Source organism: Saccostrea cucullata, unplaced genomic scaffold (assembly GCF_032062105.1).
Source record: "Saccostrea cucullata isolate Sc308-1 unplaced genomic scaffold, CSIRO_AGI_Scuc_v1 ctg5363, whole genome shotgun sequence".
Lineage (NCBI taxonomy): Eukaryota > Metazoa > Mollusca > Bivalvia > Ostreida > Ostreidae > Saccostrea > Saccostrea cuccullata.
This window is the reverse complement of record NW_026939765.1, coordinates 377-16,654: the sequence shown is the minus strand read 5'-3', so window position 1 is coordinate 16,654 and position 16,278 is coordinate 377. Positions and strand designations below refer to the sequence as shown.

Genomic DNA, 16,278 nt, shown 5'->3' with positions numbered 1-16,278 from the left:
AATCCAATAAAATACTTGCCATCGAGCAATATCAATGTTAATAAGATAATCTGAATTTACTTCTCTGACTGAAACTTAACTTTAAAAACTGGAAATTATTATAAAATATTTCATAAAACAAAAACATAAATCGGATACTTTCATCACCCACCTTTCACTTTCATTGATGCATAGAATAGGGGAGATAACCCGTAAACCTAGTGACTAATTACCGACACTGTATGGATGGATAAATAAATTCCGGCTTATCACATTTATTAGTTTTTTCCCACAAAAAGGAGGTGAATGATGACATATAATAAAAGGATAGAGCTTTGATAACGGCGCATATTGTGAGATGAACTCAAATATGCGGTAATATAGACGTTACATTTGAAATATTTGAATGGGTTTCTTATATTCTCTGTTACCTTTAAAGGAAAGGTTTAGAGTCTACACAGGAATTTATGATTAACTACTTTCGGTACTCAAACTAACATAATATCACAATATTCACATGTACAAATAGATTCATGTATGATGTAGTTTGGTTTTTTTTTACAAACCATTTTAAATGTACTTTTGTAACCAGTTTTAGATGTTTTTTACTACTGAAGTTGGCATTTAGGTTCATGGAGTTATATAAAAATTATACATCTACTGGGTTCTGGTTCATAGAAGGGATGACAGAGTTATGTTGATATAGCATTGTACAGATAACCTCTTATTATACTTACATGTACTTGATGGTTCAAGATTAAAAGTTGAAACATATATTCATAATTATATAATATAATTACGTAATGTTCATAATAACTTATATATATGCATATATATATACAACAAAAGCAGTAGATTTATTTCGAAATATATGTATTAAAGTAAACTTTACTTTGACAGTAAAATAATGTAAGATCTAAGGAAAACTGCCACAATCAGGTCAAACAAATCCTCTTTAATTAATTTGACACTGTTCAATGTTTGTATTAATCCATCTGGTTTTGTTAAACACTCGTTTTGTATATTTTCCAAAAATATTTTTTATTCTACAATTAATAATTCCTGTTTTTACTGCTGAGTAAAAATACTGAAGAAAAGAACACGACTCTGGTTGGCAATAGTTACAAGCAGGGAGATTTCCCGGATACTCCACTGATGTGAGTCCTGGTCGACAGACACGTGTATTTATTACATTTCCTACAATAAAACAGATATCATTAATGTACATGACTGTATTACTCTCAGTGTTTCATTCAGTTGAATATCATTTTAATACTAGTACACAATAAATATGACAATCAGAATATGGACACTAGCAGTAGCAATATCTATAGTTATCTCAAGGTATCTTCCTGCATTCGATAATGTTCAAGAATGACAGGAAGAATGGTTGTTAACTGAAGAAATATTAGAAGTACTTTTTGTACTCGTCATTTGTTTTAAACTGTACGTTTTAAGATTACCATTTTCTTATACGGGCGTTTCGTTTATATTTGCACTACAGTGTACACTCGGTACTTTAAAGAGGAAAAAAGGTTACTCTACACCAATATCAACCAACGTATGTATATGGCCATTCAAAACACAAGCTCTTCCAACCGTTACAATTTAATGTATTTATTTTCTGTAATAAAACTATACATTATCAATATTGACATTATTTTATGTAGTTTAAATATTCTGAGTTACATTTAAAATACTTAATTTATCAGGGTATCAAGTTGTTTAGTGATTCTCCAGAGATACTGCCGGAAAAAATGAGAGAGGTGGCTTTTAGAATTATTACTTATTTGTGTCTTTATTAAACTTCCATGCACTTTAGATAAGTCTAATTGAAAGAGACACCACTGAAAAAAAATTACATTACCCGTCATCTCCTCCAGTGAGATTTTATCTAGACTGGGAAACTTTACTTAATGAGGGGGAATGTTTCAAAGATATTTTACAAGCTGTAAAATGCATGCCTAACGCTTCACGGTTTGTGTGACTACAGTAAAAAGTAATGTTACTTAAGAATTATCATTAAAATTTTTCACCCCGAGAAAAAGAATTGTCAACCGAGACGCAGCAAATTGACAAAGATTTTAAAGGGATGAAATTTTTAAAATTATATATGCATTGTGGCAACGCACTTTGAAAAAATTACGCACTTTGAAAAAAATTTTCAAAGTGCTTTAAAATTGGGACAAAATCAACGCACTTTGAAATTTTTTTTTCAAAGTGCGTTAAGGTAGGTCCGTACTTTCAAAATTTTCTATCAAACTGATAATTTTTTAACTTGAATATCTTGAATAACTTATGAACTAGCTAAAACAACCATAAAAGACAGATATTTGCAGGTTCATTTTCATACAACATGTCTCAGAGTACATACCTCTAAAATTCAACAGCCAAAATTAAGCATAAGGAAGTGTGGTATCATATCTTATTTAGCTATGCACCAAATCACATCAAATTTATATTAAAACTTGTTGAAACAAAAAAAAATTCATTTGTCAGGAGAATATTTGAAATCTTTCCTGGAAAACAGTAACAAATTGATGTTGAAACTGTTCACGTCTTTATGAATAAAATCTCAAAATATCTTTATTTTTAATAATTCTCTAATTCTAAACTGTTTACATGCCATTTTTTCTTTAGAATTAGTAAGAATTATATCTAAGGTTAACAAAAACACAGACTTTATTATGATTGACCAGAAAAATTTAACAAAACAGCCCTTTGAACACGTATACCCCCATTTTTGGAATATCAAGTTTTTCAATCATTTTTGCAAACTTTAAAAGAAAGTAAAATTTAAAAAGATGATATAGGCTCAAAATCTATAAAAATAGATCTCAAGTTAGTTTGTTTAAAAAAAGATAAGAAAGCTTTAAGTTCATAAAGGCAATTAAGAATTTTGTGTCTGTGTATGTGCTAAAAACATATAAATCCTATGGACAGTGTAAGGTGTTTTAAATTTCCATAAATAGTATATGTTAAATGCTTTGTATGCAAATTGACACTATAATTAATAAATATATATTTACTAAATTATTTTCAAGCTTCCAAAATATTTTATTTTAATAAAAATGTGATAATCAGAATTTGATATTGGGTGTGTAAAATTAAAACCGGATCCGTAAAAGTATGGACCTTCCTTAAATTTGGGACACACTCAACGCACTTTGAAATTTTTTTTCAAAGAGCGTTAAGAGTGTACATCAACATTTTTTACCATGTGAAAAAATATGTATAAAAACAAAAATTGTAGACTAAGATTTTAGTAATAGAGAGAATCAATTTGTAATAAATATATCTTTCATAAAACGTTTTAATTTACATGTATTGATTCACCCTCATTGAAAACATGGAGAAGATGAGTATATACGTGTAGAAGGTCGCTCAGTCAAACTTCTTTTTTTCTTATTCATAGCCGTCAGAAGCAAATTGAAAGTGGAACCCCCCCCCCCCAACGATGTATTTGCAAAACATTTGTGTGACTACCCCCCCCCCCCCCCCGCAAACTGGAAAAAGAATAAAGTACAGTAAAACATTTAAGAGAGAAAGAATTTTCGAAGTATGGAAAAATAAAAATCACTCACTTTCACAATCAAAATCAATCACTTTCACATCCTGAAGTAACCTAATCACCAAAAAGTTTTCCAACAGAATCAATTATTTTTCATACCTAAGATTTTCAAGATTTTCAAGAATATTGACCAAGCCATACACATTTTTTTCAAAGTGCGTTAGTATGGTCGATATCAACGCACTTTGAAAAGAAATTTTATTTTTTCAAAGTGCGTTGATTTGGTCCCAAATTTAACGCACTTTGATTTTTTTTTTTTCAAAGTGCGTAATTTTTCAAAGTGCGTTGTAACAATGCATGCCATATTCATATTTAAAAACTTAAATAAGTGATATTAATAATACCAGTATGCATGTTTAGGTAAATAAAGTAAATATAAATTATTCATACTTACTTTTCTTGATGAGTTTAGCGATGACTGTGACTATAATTACAAATGAGACAACACTAGGTATCACAAATACACTGAAAGGAATAACACGCTTATTAAATCACTTTATTTCACAAGCAAAATAATCAGTAAACATTCATCAGCCACCTTACCGATAAAAAATGACATGCTTTATGAATAAAATTAATAATAATATCAGATATGTACAAGTCATTATACTAATACTGGATAATAACTTAATCGCGGATATAGGCATAAAAATACTGGGTAAAACATATTGCGGTTCTATAACTAAGAAAAGTTATAAAAATACTGAGCATGAACTAGTATATAAATGGTGCCTGTTTTGGAGGGTAACATTTGAAATTGACACCCCAAGGAAAACCATTGTCAACCGACGCGTCAGCGGAGGTTGACAATGGTTTTCCGAGGGGTGTCAATTTCAAATGTTACCCTCCAAAACAGGCACCATTTATTTTATTATACTGAATGTCTTATTGATTTAGGACGTCAGCAAAAAATAACCGTCGATCGTCTTTACGTTCATGTAAAGAAAGCTTTCACACTCACCGGTTCACCAATCTCCTTATTGTTTGTTTGATACTCAAATTAGAGTCATTTATCATATAAAGTTCCGTTATTTCTGGCTCGCAAGCATGTTTCCTACACTCGCAAGCATGTATCGTCTGTAGTTTGTTGTTTTCAAGTAAGCTATATCGGACGCAAGCTTTTATTGATGTCAAGTTAATTCCGGTTCTTTCAAACGCGCAACTGACGTTTTGAGAATTCTACGGTGAACCGTACGCGCATAATTTCCACGCATGTGGCATTACCGTTGTGTTACCCGTTGTCACGTGTGTTGCTAAGGCTCAGGGTAATCGAACGGATTGTTAACTGCGTCTAAACCAATCAGATTTTAGTATTTAACATGAAAGTATAATAATAAAACTTACGCGATGAAGCTGATACAGTTGGAGCCGTGACAACTGTACCCTTCCTGACAACAGGAGTGCTCCGCCGTGCTACAGCAGTGGTAGCTGCTGGGGCAGAATAACTGAGTTCCACCGTCAATAGTTCCGCAAGCTTCGCCATTTCCGTCTTAAATTATCAGAACATTGACAATGGATTACGTATTAAAATAAAGTTACTAACAAAATAGATCCTTTGTAAGAAAAATTGTGTTGATACAGCTTATTAAGTTTAATCATTTTTAACTCGGGTACTAGGGGAATTAAACGAAATTTACATTGAAATCTATTCAAATAAGCAGAAATACATCAGTTTGCAGTATATTTACACGTGTTTTCATGAACCAAGAACAATCGATTCAAAAACAATGGGCTATTTAAGGACGATTAAAAGATATTTATTATCATGTCGGATCAGATATTTAGATCAATTTTAAGATCAAGATATTTATCAGAAACAGCTATATAATGTATTATTTAATTTAATATATGTACTTTTCAATAATGATAAGCCTCACAAGTATTTTTCATATGGCAGAAGTTATTTCATTATTCATAAGACAATTGTTTTTGTTTTTCTATGTACATGTATATTTTATTGTAATACTTTGTAAATGTATGGCTATCCAGATTTTATGTATGGGAGAGGACTATCTAAGTTTTTGGAACTTGTGTCCAATCCCTCTGACATATTGTCAATAAAATATGTTCAAAACAAAGCTTTTCAATACTCTGATTTTCACTGAAATCTTAGTTTTTAAGTGCGATACTGAAATGTTTGGATTATTTATGTCAAAGAATGTTATAATGAAGGAAAGCTATAAACATGTCATGTATATTAAAGCATGTCATCTATACCGAAAAAAATTGTCAGAAAATCGTAATTTAATTGAAGCAGTTAAAGCAGGTAGATCTCATTCTTAAATTTACTCGATAGAATTGGAAATTAATCTAAATTCTAGTATTCATCTTTCTTTAATAAATAGTGAAATACATGTATTTAAATGCTCTAAAAAGAACATAATTTCAATATATGTGTTTACTTACTAGTAAAATTCACAACACACGCAACACAGAGGAAAAACAACCAATTTTGTTTCAATAACTTCGTAAACAATCGCTGCTCCATTATTGTTCTAACAAAGATCACCCATAATATGACTCAGAACAAGAGCATTTAGAACCACCATAGCCAGTTCTCTGTTTTGTGCAATTTGAGAAGACAAAATCCTAGTAAGAGGTATAGAGACTATTTTCAATTCCTCCATTTAAACCACCATTAATTATACCATCTCCTGATCCTGCTGGCCTCAAGTAAGCTAAGTGTTACAATTTAAAGTCGCCCTTAACACTGATTTGCTGTGAACACATGTCGATGTACCTTTAAGCCTTGGGAAAACACAAGTACTTTTTAACACAACAGGAAGTTTAAAAACTATCTTCTCAGCCTTCCGTAAGGAAATATTGTTTGATTTGTATTTGATGTATTTATTGAAAGCTTTGTTTAATGGCGAACCAAAATAATATGTGCAGCATGAATCATTGATTAAAATTAATTAATGATGTTTGCTTCTGCCTCTGCAATTTAGGTGAACAACAGGAAATTTAAGAAATATCTTTTCAGCCTTCCGCAAGGAAGTTTGTTTGTATGATTTATTATACCCCCCGCTTGAAAAGTGGGGGTATATAGTAATCGGTATTTCCGTCCGTCCGTCCGTCCGTCCGTCTGTACGTCCGTCCGTCCGTCTGTCCGTCCGTCTGTTACGCTTTGGGGTACCCATCTCTTATCCGCAACTCCTCTCATACCACTGAATGAAATTTGATGAAACTTTCACAGAATCTTTATTACATGTTGCCATTGTGCACCTCCTATTTTACTTTTTGATACGACACATATTTTGGGTTTCCCGGCCACAGGAAAACATGGACTTTTTCACCAGTTATAACCATATGGGAGGCGGGGGGTATCATTTAGTGAGCTCATCGCTCACAGTACCTCTAGTTATGAAGTGAATCAGGAATATAATTGTCGAGTACGTACATATACACTAAGACTACATAGAGATCAAAATGGACCTTTGATTCGCTTCTTAATTTGAAGTTTCTCGGCATACTAGAATCGAATTTGGAAGAAAATCAAAGGTCAAATTTAATTTTTAGTCATATGGTCCATAAACCTTTAAGCAGCTACATGTCTGATCAGTAATATATTCTTTTTTTCATTACAGACTACCCACAGAATTAAAAAAATGGTATATAAGTGCCTAGGACATAATTATGGAAACATGTCTCGACATTTTTGAATTATAAATTCCAGTAAGTCTCATCTCAGTTAAACAACGACAACCCCCCCTCCCCGCGTTACTTTAGAAATGCAACAGAACAACTGGGCTGTCCTGCAGAAAACAGTGATTTAATATGGTTGACAGAAAATATTAGCATTCCGAAGATGAAAATCCAAATTATCAGGAAAAACTGGAAATACACAATTGATGAAATCTTACAGAATTTCATCATGATGATTTTTCTTGTCTGTGAATAATTATGGAGTTATTTTATTCAAGTGATAAATTATTTTACCCGACTTACCTGGTGACATTTTTAGGAAGCGTCACTTCTGTGGCCTCAGCTCTTTGAATAAAAGTCTCAAAATTCTCGAACAATTTACTTTCTATTTCTGCTAAAGCTGTCAATCTTTGTATCGATGTGTATATTTCGGAATAAACGCAAACGATAAGGAGGAAAAAAGCTAAAATTCCGTAATTCGTCCTCATATTCTCGGTTTACCAGTGACTTTGATATCAGTAAATGGACTGGTACACCATGTAAGGTGAACGTGTCGGTACCACCGCCCGGGGTGGGGATACGTAATAAGCGTTAATATTATTACTACAAATATATATTCTTAGCACAGTTTTATCTCTTTTTTCTCAAATTGATATATTACTTGCTGATGGTTAATTAAAATAAAAAAAATATGAACATTCATTTATATAAATTTATCCACATGAATGATTTATATGATTAGTAAAACTCGCGTAGAAAATTGTTGAAGTATAAAAGCTTGCAGTCTTCTACATTTAACACATCCAAAACAAAAGCAATATGATATACAATTTCATTTAATAAAACAATTTGAGATTTTACATAAGATTTTAAAAACCATTTTTTTCTTTTCTTGTCTAATAAAATCATGACAGAATTTTAAAAATATACATCCTTGTTTTTTTTTTTTTAAATAATACACGAACATTTAGCCCCGAGCAAAACGTGCATGCATATACCCTAGAAACACGGAATTTGAGTTAGTTTCTTCCTTGTTTCTTACATTAATTAGAATGAAGTTATAAAGCCGACAAGATGATATCAGACAATAGCTCTGGAACACATGTTTCGGTGATTCAATGGTGTTGAAAATTATGGTAGCATTACGTTATGATACTAGTAATTTAATCAATCTCAGATTTTAAAATACTTGGACAGAAGGAAGGTTTGATTTTGGCTTTGTTATGCCCTAAAAAAATGATATTTTTAAAAAGTTTCTTTTTTAGAAAATGGAGTCCTCAGATATAACTCCTTACCTTATAATATCTATCAGGTATGCGGTAAAAAGAAAAAAAATGCAACGTCAGATGCCTGTGATCAACAGCTAGATCGCCCACTTCAATATTTCGATATGCTGTGTAAAAGTCTTTGAGAAATCACTAATCTTAGAATTTTTGCGGGCGATGCATGTGGTCTATACGTTATTTAAGAAAATTGCTGCAACTTTTTCAAAACAGAAGTCTCTATTGAGACCGTAGCTCTACTGGTTTGTATTTAAAATAAAGGAAGAGAAAAGTAGCTGTTGGACTTGAAACAACAGAAATCAATAGAATAATTATCTTTGATTTAACCTCTGTTTGTGGCAAGATTGCGAACAGACTATTACTACAGGAATAGAAGACTTTTAAAAGTATTTCACAGAAATTATAGCAACCATGGCGACATCGTTTATAGAAATCAAAAACCTATAAAAAGAATTATGTATAGCTGACTGTAGTCTACTTTTGTGCCAAGTTATATAGAAATCAGACCAAAACTGTAGAAGTGTAGTGTTTTGAAAGTTTTTCACATAAACAACATTCTTTGAAATCAAAACCTTTTACACCGAATTATGGACCTCAGTGTGGTCTACGTGTGCGTCATGTGTCATGTTATATTGAAATCAGACTAAGATGTAGGAGAAGTAACGTATTGAAAATATTGGTAATTACAAGGTCATATAAGAATTCCTATGATCTTACTCTGTGGATTTTTAGCACAATTCTCAATTAAGCTTGGCCTTTCAGTAGGGCGTAACTTTCTCGACGCTACATGTTTATCGTCTGTCAAATTGTGACGTAGATTTTCATTGGTTGCACGCCAGATTAGCTAATCACCATTTTATTATTAGAATCGGTCAAATTACATAAGATCGAAAGCATTATTCTGACTAAATTTTACAATTGCTTTTCACCTAGGAGTAATATACATCAAAATACATGTGATAAAATCTAACGCATGTGTCATCGAGTGTAAAAAACAGGAAGCTCATAGGTGGGGCTAGTCATCTGCTACATCGCTGTTGCAACCAATGAGAATCTACGTCACCATTTGACAGGCGGTAAACAAGTAGCCTCAAGAAAGGCCAAACTTAGCTGAGAATCGTACTAAGAATTTAGAAAGTATGAGTTTTTGATTTCTCACAATACCAAATAAAAAAAACATATGGCCAAATTGTACTGCAATCGCAATCCTTTCTTTTTTGTTTGGTGAACACCGCGTGAAATTAACCAAAAAAGATTACCCCAAAAAAGTAGCAAAGTATAGATATATTAATGCGATATTCCAAACCTGAAACGTCTAAAATGCAGAAAGTATGGTAACCTTTAAAACAACACTCTTTATTGTAATAAAAAATATCTTAAATAGAACACAGCAAAAAGCAACCAAAATCTAAGAAATTCTAAAACTCTTTTGGAAAGTTTCAAACATAAGCATATCTAAAAGTTTTCTAGGTAATGGAAGTCGTCTCATGGAAATAAATGGCAGGTGGTTGTGCGCAAAGTGCATGCGTAACACGTGGAGACATCGCTGTAGAAGTGGCTGTGGGTGATTCTGCAATGACGTCACAATAGTTCGCAGGTGCTTGTCCTCCATGAAGGCTGCAGGATAATCAGCGTCATCGAAAAACGTATCACACTCCTCATCTGATTCAGATTCACTGTCGTCACTCTCATCCTCGGGATAAAGTTGAAACTTATTTGGAATAACACATCCTGCCTCAATCAGAAAATACGTCATGTCCAAGTGGTCTTCGTCAAAATATTCCAAACACATTTCTAAGGGGCTCAGTCCATCAGCGGTTGTTATATTGATATCAGACCCGTTTTGCAGAAGTTTCAGTAAAAAGTCTTTATTTGCGAATTTGACACAGTGATGAATGGCACAGTAGCCATCTGAGTTCACGTTATTGGCGTCCACTCCATGCTGTAACAAGGGAACAGCAAGATGGATGTTGTTTTTCATAATAGAATTGATAAGAGATTCCTGTAGGTCTGATTCACCCGGATTATCATTGGTAATCACAGCTTTAGCAAACTCTTCTACTTCTGGGTGATACATGTCTCCTAGAGCCATCAGTAAGTTTTCATCTGGTTCCGAATTACTGACGTTATCTTTGGCATCCAATACACCGCATCCATTGATGAGAAAACGTGCAGTTTCAATGGCATTGTGTGAAAAAGAAATAGAGAGAAGACTCTTTCTGCTGACATGTCCAATTTCATCGTTTCTTATATCCATTTTTGCACCATGAGATAGTAGAATGTCAAGGGCTTCAACATTATTTAAACGACATGCGAGCATTACGGGAGTCTCAATGTAAGAATATACAGAAGCTGATGACGTCAATTTACCACAAGCATTGGGGTTAGCCCCAGCCTGTAACAGCCATGACACTGTAGTACCGTCAATCTGACCGACGTGGGAGGACATGGAGTATATAGCTGCGAGAAGAGGGGATTCCGTTAAGTTGTCGTCGGTTTCATTGGGTGACGCACCGTACCTGAGCAGGTATTTGGTCACTGCGTTGTGACCATTTGAAATCGCAAAATGTAAAGGAGTGCTGGTGCTTTGGCCGGCTTTGGTCGCTTTATTCAGAACCTGGCTAACATACTCCCTATCCATTTTGGAAGAAAAGGGATAATTAGAAAATACCGTCGATATTGTGTCTGTTTCCTCTACCCAGTTTTGTAATAAAATTCTCATAGCCCTGATATCCCCTTTACTGGCAATCAGATGCATCGGATATTTTCCATTCGAGTCATTCTTCAACAAATCACAGCCACCTTTAACTAACATTTTCATCACTTCGTAATTCCGATCACATATTGCAATATGTAAAGCAGTATTGTCAGCGTGGTCCGTCACATTGAGATCCGCCCCAGCCTGTATGAACCACCTGATGACATTTTGGTGGTTGTTTTTGACGGCAAGAGCTAGTGGTGATACGTTGGTAAGTGGGTCGTACTTGTTTAGGTTACATTTGGGATGCTGCGTCAGTTTGTGTACCACATCGAAACATTTCTTGCTGATCGCCAGGAAAATCAGTGGCTCTTTATCGTAGTCTTCTACATTAACTCCACACCCCGCTTCGATGAGGAATTGGGCGATGCTGCTTTGGTTTGCTGACAGAGCAGCACACAATGCTGTTCCACGCATACCCAATAGGAAATCCATTGCTGCACCTTCTTTAACCAGTTTCTGTACTTGCGGAAGATCTCCGCTTATAATTGCACGGTTAAGATTTTCTGCAAGTGCCATTTCCTATTCGAAAAAGAAAAAAAAAAATTGCACGACATCAAGAACTGATTACAATCTTTAAAAACAACCCCAAAACAAATGATGCTTATTAAAATCATTAATGCTCCTGAATAATCCCCTTGGATTAAATGTACAAGATACAAGATACAAGACAAGTGTCAACCATATGAAATTTTATTTTTTAGCTATGATATATCCATGTACTTTGCCTGTGTGGTTTGGTTTCATTCATGAAAACTATTGAGAAGTTCTGGAAAAATTACCATTCTTTAACATCAATTATAGGTTTTCATTGTGAAAATACGTACATGCATTTTTGATATGTTCAATATTATAGCATTTTACTACCATCACCTCTTCTTATTATCCCCTAGCAGATGATTTGGAGGGAACACAATAATGTGCTTGTCAGGGTGCGTATGTGAGTGTGGGTTTATTGCAAAATGTAATGTTATTGCCTATGTGCGATACAGACCAGAGTGACGTAATTTGCATCCGGATCGATGTCAAATGCTGATGCTCTTTAAGTGGACGCTCCGCTTTGCGGTGCCCTAAAGAAGGGATTTCTTATTAGCGTCTGGTTTCTGACTAAATGAAACATTTACAGTTTATTTGCCTATTCGTATGAAACAATTAAGTCATGCTTGTTTTTTTCCACTAAGTTTTGAATTTTTTTGTAAATAATTTTGAGATATGATCCATCATACTACTTGAAATCACAGGTGTTCGTAGACATACGTATCCCTACCCTCCCCCCTTTTCAACATAAAAATAATAGTATTTTTCTCTGACAACTTATCTATATGTTTCTATTTGAAAATCACATAAATATATCAATCATATGCAATTTTTATTCACATACGCGTATACAAGAATAAGTTGTCAGAGATTAGAAATGAAAAAAAATAAGATTTTTTTAAAAATTAATATTGAAAGGGGGTGGGTAGAGATAATCCTGTCCACGAGCACTTGTGTCTGAAATGAACTTGACATCACAGGGTTGGAAAGGATACATAGCCAAATTCCTGCAGTCCTTGACCATAACAAAGACTAAGAGGCCGCTACAGTTCTGCCACTAATATTCATACTCATAGTCCACCAAATATCATAGATCCTCCCAGAGGCACTTGTTTCGTATACTGGGTACCCCCTGCCTATATTGGTAGATATAGGTAGGGGGTATCCAGTATACGAAACAAGTGCCTGTGGATCCGCCCCTGTTTTATTAAATAACGAAGAAAGTATGCAGCCAATAATTCGATCAAAAAACTTACACTTTCTTTTGAGACGTTGGCAGAAGTTGCATATGTACTCAGCAATCCACACTTTTTGCAGCATTTTTAGATAATCATTTAACAAAATGTCTTGGTCGCGTTGTTAAAGACGCCGACGCCGTCTGAATCGCTAAAATGTTTCATCCGAAATGAAATCTACGGCGCTACGTTTTTGCCTTAAATATTTAAAAAGTTTATTAATCAAAGCAGAAAGCTGTCGGTGTTTATTTTTTGGGGTGTTGCTAAAACGCGGAACGGAAAACGGAACGGAAAGCGGAACGGAACGGAAAACGGAATATATTATTTTAGATTAAATCACTTAAAATACACAAATTTTGTCATAAGAAATATATTTTAAACACATTCAATTCCCTATTATCAAAAATAAGTTGATTTAGTCATGTTCAGCACTTTTTTTTATTGACAAACAAGTTGATGAAACAAGAATATCATTAGTCTCGTTTAAAGTTATCATTTCGTAAGTTCTATGTTCGATACAATGACTTTATCAGCAAATACAATTTATCATGGAGTCAAATGCTGACTGACGTTTTTCATACTAATTGTTACATGTAGTTCATTATGTATACACTGAATTGACGACGGATTTTTTCGTTATTTCCCGATCATGACAAAGAGTACACGGCGGGTGTGACCGGTCCGCAGGGGATGCTCACTCCTCCATGGCACCTGTTCAATATCTGATGTTTTGGAGGTCCGTGTTTGCTCTCTTCATCCTATTTTTTATTGTTTTATAGACTTTTGATATTGAATACTGTTCGATATCTCCATATTAATCATTCACGAAAATTGCTGACGTACGTAGCAGTGACATAGAATTGAATTTGAAAGTTCTTGTGTGCGTGTATGTATGTGAGAGGGGGAGGGGGGTAAACTTATCTGAAAAGAATTTGACAAGCGAAAAAACCCACAAATTTATGATTCCGGGGGGGGGGGGGGATCAGTTCTTACTCCAATGCCTTTCAATACATTTTTTGTACACTTACTAACTACTTACTACTAATTAACAAAGTGTGGAGTTTTCAATAAACATTTCTATAGTAAAAAGGTTATGTCTGAAAGGGGGGGGCAAATATTTAAATCTAGATCATGTTTATTGAGAATGAAAATGTTTTAAAAAATTCCTAAGATTACGATTAGAGCAGACCTTTCCGGCAAACTCGGATAAACACCTCTAATATGTAAAGTTCGTTTGTTCTCTAAATTTTATACAAAATCTTCCTATATATTAAAATTCTGGATAAATATAGTTGGAAAACTTTTCTGTGTTAAAAATGCAGCATCTTTACATTTTGTGAAGTTAATACTTTGTATGTGGTACATGTGTGCGTGTGTAAGGGGAGGGGGGAGGGTTGATATGAATGATGAAACATTTGAGATTATTTTTTCACTCTTCGGAAAGGTCTGAAAAGTTGCAAATGGTCCGCCCCTCCCCTTTTGACATTAGCTCCAGACCTTTTTACTGTTGAAATGTTCATTGAAACCCAACAGTTTTTATTAATGCAATTCATGTAGTAAGATTGTGTAAAAAAAAAAAAAGTACTGAAAGATGTTGGACGTTGAACATACCCCCCCCCCCCCTCCCCCGAACAAAATTGTCTTTTGTATTTTTTGCTTTTCAAACTCTTTTGAAATAAGTTTAATGTAGGGGGCCCCTACACACACACTTTCAAATTCGATTCTACGTCATTGCTATGTCAGCGATTTTCGTGTATAAGAGACTGAAAATGACTTAATAACCTGTTTTTAATAAAAGAGGATTTCATATCAATAAAACATATCGTTTATGATAAAAATTATGTATTTTAATTGATTTAATATAAAATAATATATTCCGTTTTCCGTTCCGTTCCGCTTTCCGTTCCGTTTTCCGTTGCGCGTTTTAGCAACACCCTATTTTTTGTTATTGATACCTGGTACCAAGTAAACTATACTTGTATTCAATATTCTGTATATCTGTTATCAGGTTCTGATTTTGTTGAACATTGTGGTAACTAAAAAAAATTATTTCAAAACATTACTCCTCACTAATTCTCAGCAAGATTCTTGATTATACCCCCCGCTTGAAAAGCGGGAGGGTATATAGTAATCGTTAATTCCGTCCGTCCGTCCGTCTGTACGTCCGTCCGTCCGTCTGTTACGCTTTGGGGTACCCATCTCTTATCCGCAACTCCTCTTATACCACTGAATGAAATTTGACGAAACTTTCACAGAACCTTTATTACATATTGCCATTGTGCACCTCCTATTTTACTTTTTGATCCGACACATATTTTGGGTTTCCCAGAGCAAAACATGGACACTGTCATTTATACACATATGGGAAGCGGGGGGTATCATTTAGTGAGCCCATTGCTCACAGCACCTCTAGTTTATTGAAAGCTTTGTTTAACGTTAAACCAAAATAATAAGTGCAGTAGGAATTATTGACTAAAATTAATCAATGATGTTTGCTTCTGCAATTTAATCATGTGGTGGCCATGTGGTCGATATGAAGGGTTAAGGAAAACACCATACAGGGGACAAGTCAGTAAAGTGTCCTCCCACTAACCCAGTATTAAACTAGAAGTTCTATGAGCAGTGAGCTCACTGAATGATACCCCCGCCTTCCATTATGTTACAATGGCATAGTTCATGTTTTGCACGGGAGACCTGAAATAAGTGTCAGATCTTAAAGTAAAATAGGAGGTCACAGTGGCATAATGCAACTAGAAGTACAATGAGCAATGGTCTCACTAAATGATACCCCTGCCTCCCATATGATTAAAATGACAAAGTTCATTTTTTTTCTTTGGGAGACCCGAAATAAGTTTCAGATCAAAAAGTAAAATAGAAGGTGAACAATGACACGATTGGTACCCCCCAAAGCGTAACGGACAGACGGGTGGACGGACGTTACGGACAGACATCCTGATCACTATATAGTGTACCGTATTACCTCCCACTTTTCAAGCAAGGGTATAATGAGGAGCTTAAATCATTGATTTTAATGGGGGCAAATTTAGGGAACCTCGATCTTTTAACTGGCGTCATAATTTCATTATACCTCCCGCTTGAATAGTGGGAGGGTATATATAGTGATCGGGTTGTCCGTCCGTCCGTCCGTCACGCTTTGGGGTACTAATCTCTTATCCGCAACTCCTTTTATACTACTGAATGAAATGTAATGAGACTTTCACAGATTCTTTGTTACGCAGTGCCATTGTGTACCTCCTATTTCAATTTTTT

At 34.3% G+C, this 16,278-nt stretch overlaps 2 protein-coding genes across 3 annotated transcripts; both read right to left on the bottom strand.

Moving 5' to 3' along the window:
* Window positions 1–539: 539 nt before the first annotated feature.
* LOC134253896 (uncharacterized) lies at window positions 540–6,283 on the bottom strand. The gene is made up of 4 exons (XM_062736474.1): window positions 5,957–6,283; window positions 4,895–5,039; window positions 3,945–4,015; window positions 540–1,176 (listed from the first exon to the last, which is right to left on the bottom strand). Exons 1-4 carry the CDS (start codon window positions 6,036–6,038, stop codon window positions 935–937), a joined length of 540 nt encoding a protein of 179 aa, XP_062592458.1. The 5' UTR covers window positions 6,039–6,283; the 3' UTR covers window positions 540–934.
* A 3,530-nt stretch (window positions 6,284–9,813) lies between these two features.
* LOC134253898 (ankyrin-1-like) lies at window positions 9,814–13,102 on the bottom strand. 2 transcript variants are annotated; one of them, XM_062736475.1, is made up of 3 exons: window positions 12,769–12,919; window positions 12,231–12,339; window positions 9,814–11,758 (listed from the first exon to the last, which is right to left on the bottom strand). In XM_062736475.1, the coding sequence occupies exon 3, from the start codon at window positions 11,753–11,755 to the stop codon at window positions 9,887–9,889; it is 1,869 nt and encodes a 622-aa protein (XP_062592459.1). In that variant the 5' UTR covers window positions 11,756–11,758; window positions 12,231–12,339; window positions 12,769–12,919; the 3' UTR covers window positions 9,814–9,886. The 2 variants fall into 2 exon arrangements, with proteins under 2 accessions (XP_062592459.1, XP_062592460.1); XM_062736476.1 differs by lacking the exons at window positions 12,231–12,339; window positions 12,769–12,919 and adding an exon at window positions 13,030–13,102.
* Between the last annotated feature and the right edge of the window lie 3,176 nt (window positions 13,103–16,278).

What these genes read in the sequence shown, in the direction of transcription:
- LOC134253898 (XM_062736476.1), bottom strand. Translation starts at nt 11,755, where the DNA reads ATGGCACTTGCAGAAAATCTTAACCGTGCAATTATAAGCGGAGATCTT.
- LOC134253896 (XM_062736474.1), bottom strand. Translation starts at nt 6,038, where the DNA reads ATGGAGCAGCGATTGTTTACGAAGTTATTGAAACAAAATTGGTTGTTT. An exon ending in AACTGTATCAGCTTCATCGC is followed by an intron (nt 4,016 to 4,894) that starts GTAAGTTTTATT and finishes TATTCCTTTCAG; the next exon opens with TGTATTTGTGATACCTAGTG. An exon ending in CGCTAAACTCATCAAGAAAA is followed by an intron (nt 1,177 to 3,944) that starts GTAAGTATGAAT and finishes GTTTTATTGTAG; the next exon opens with GAAATGTAATAAATACACGT.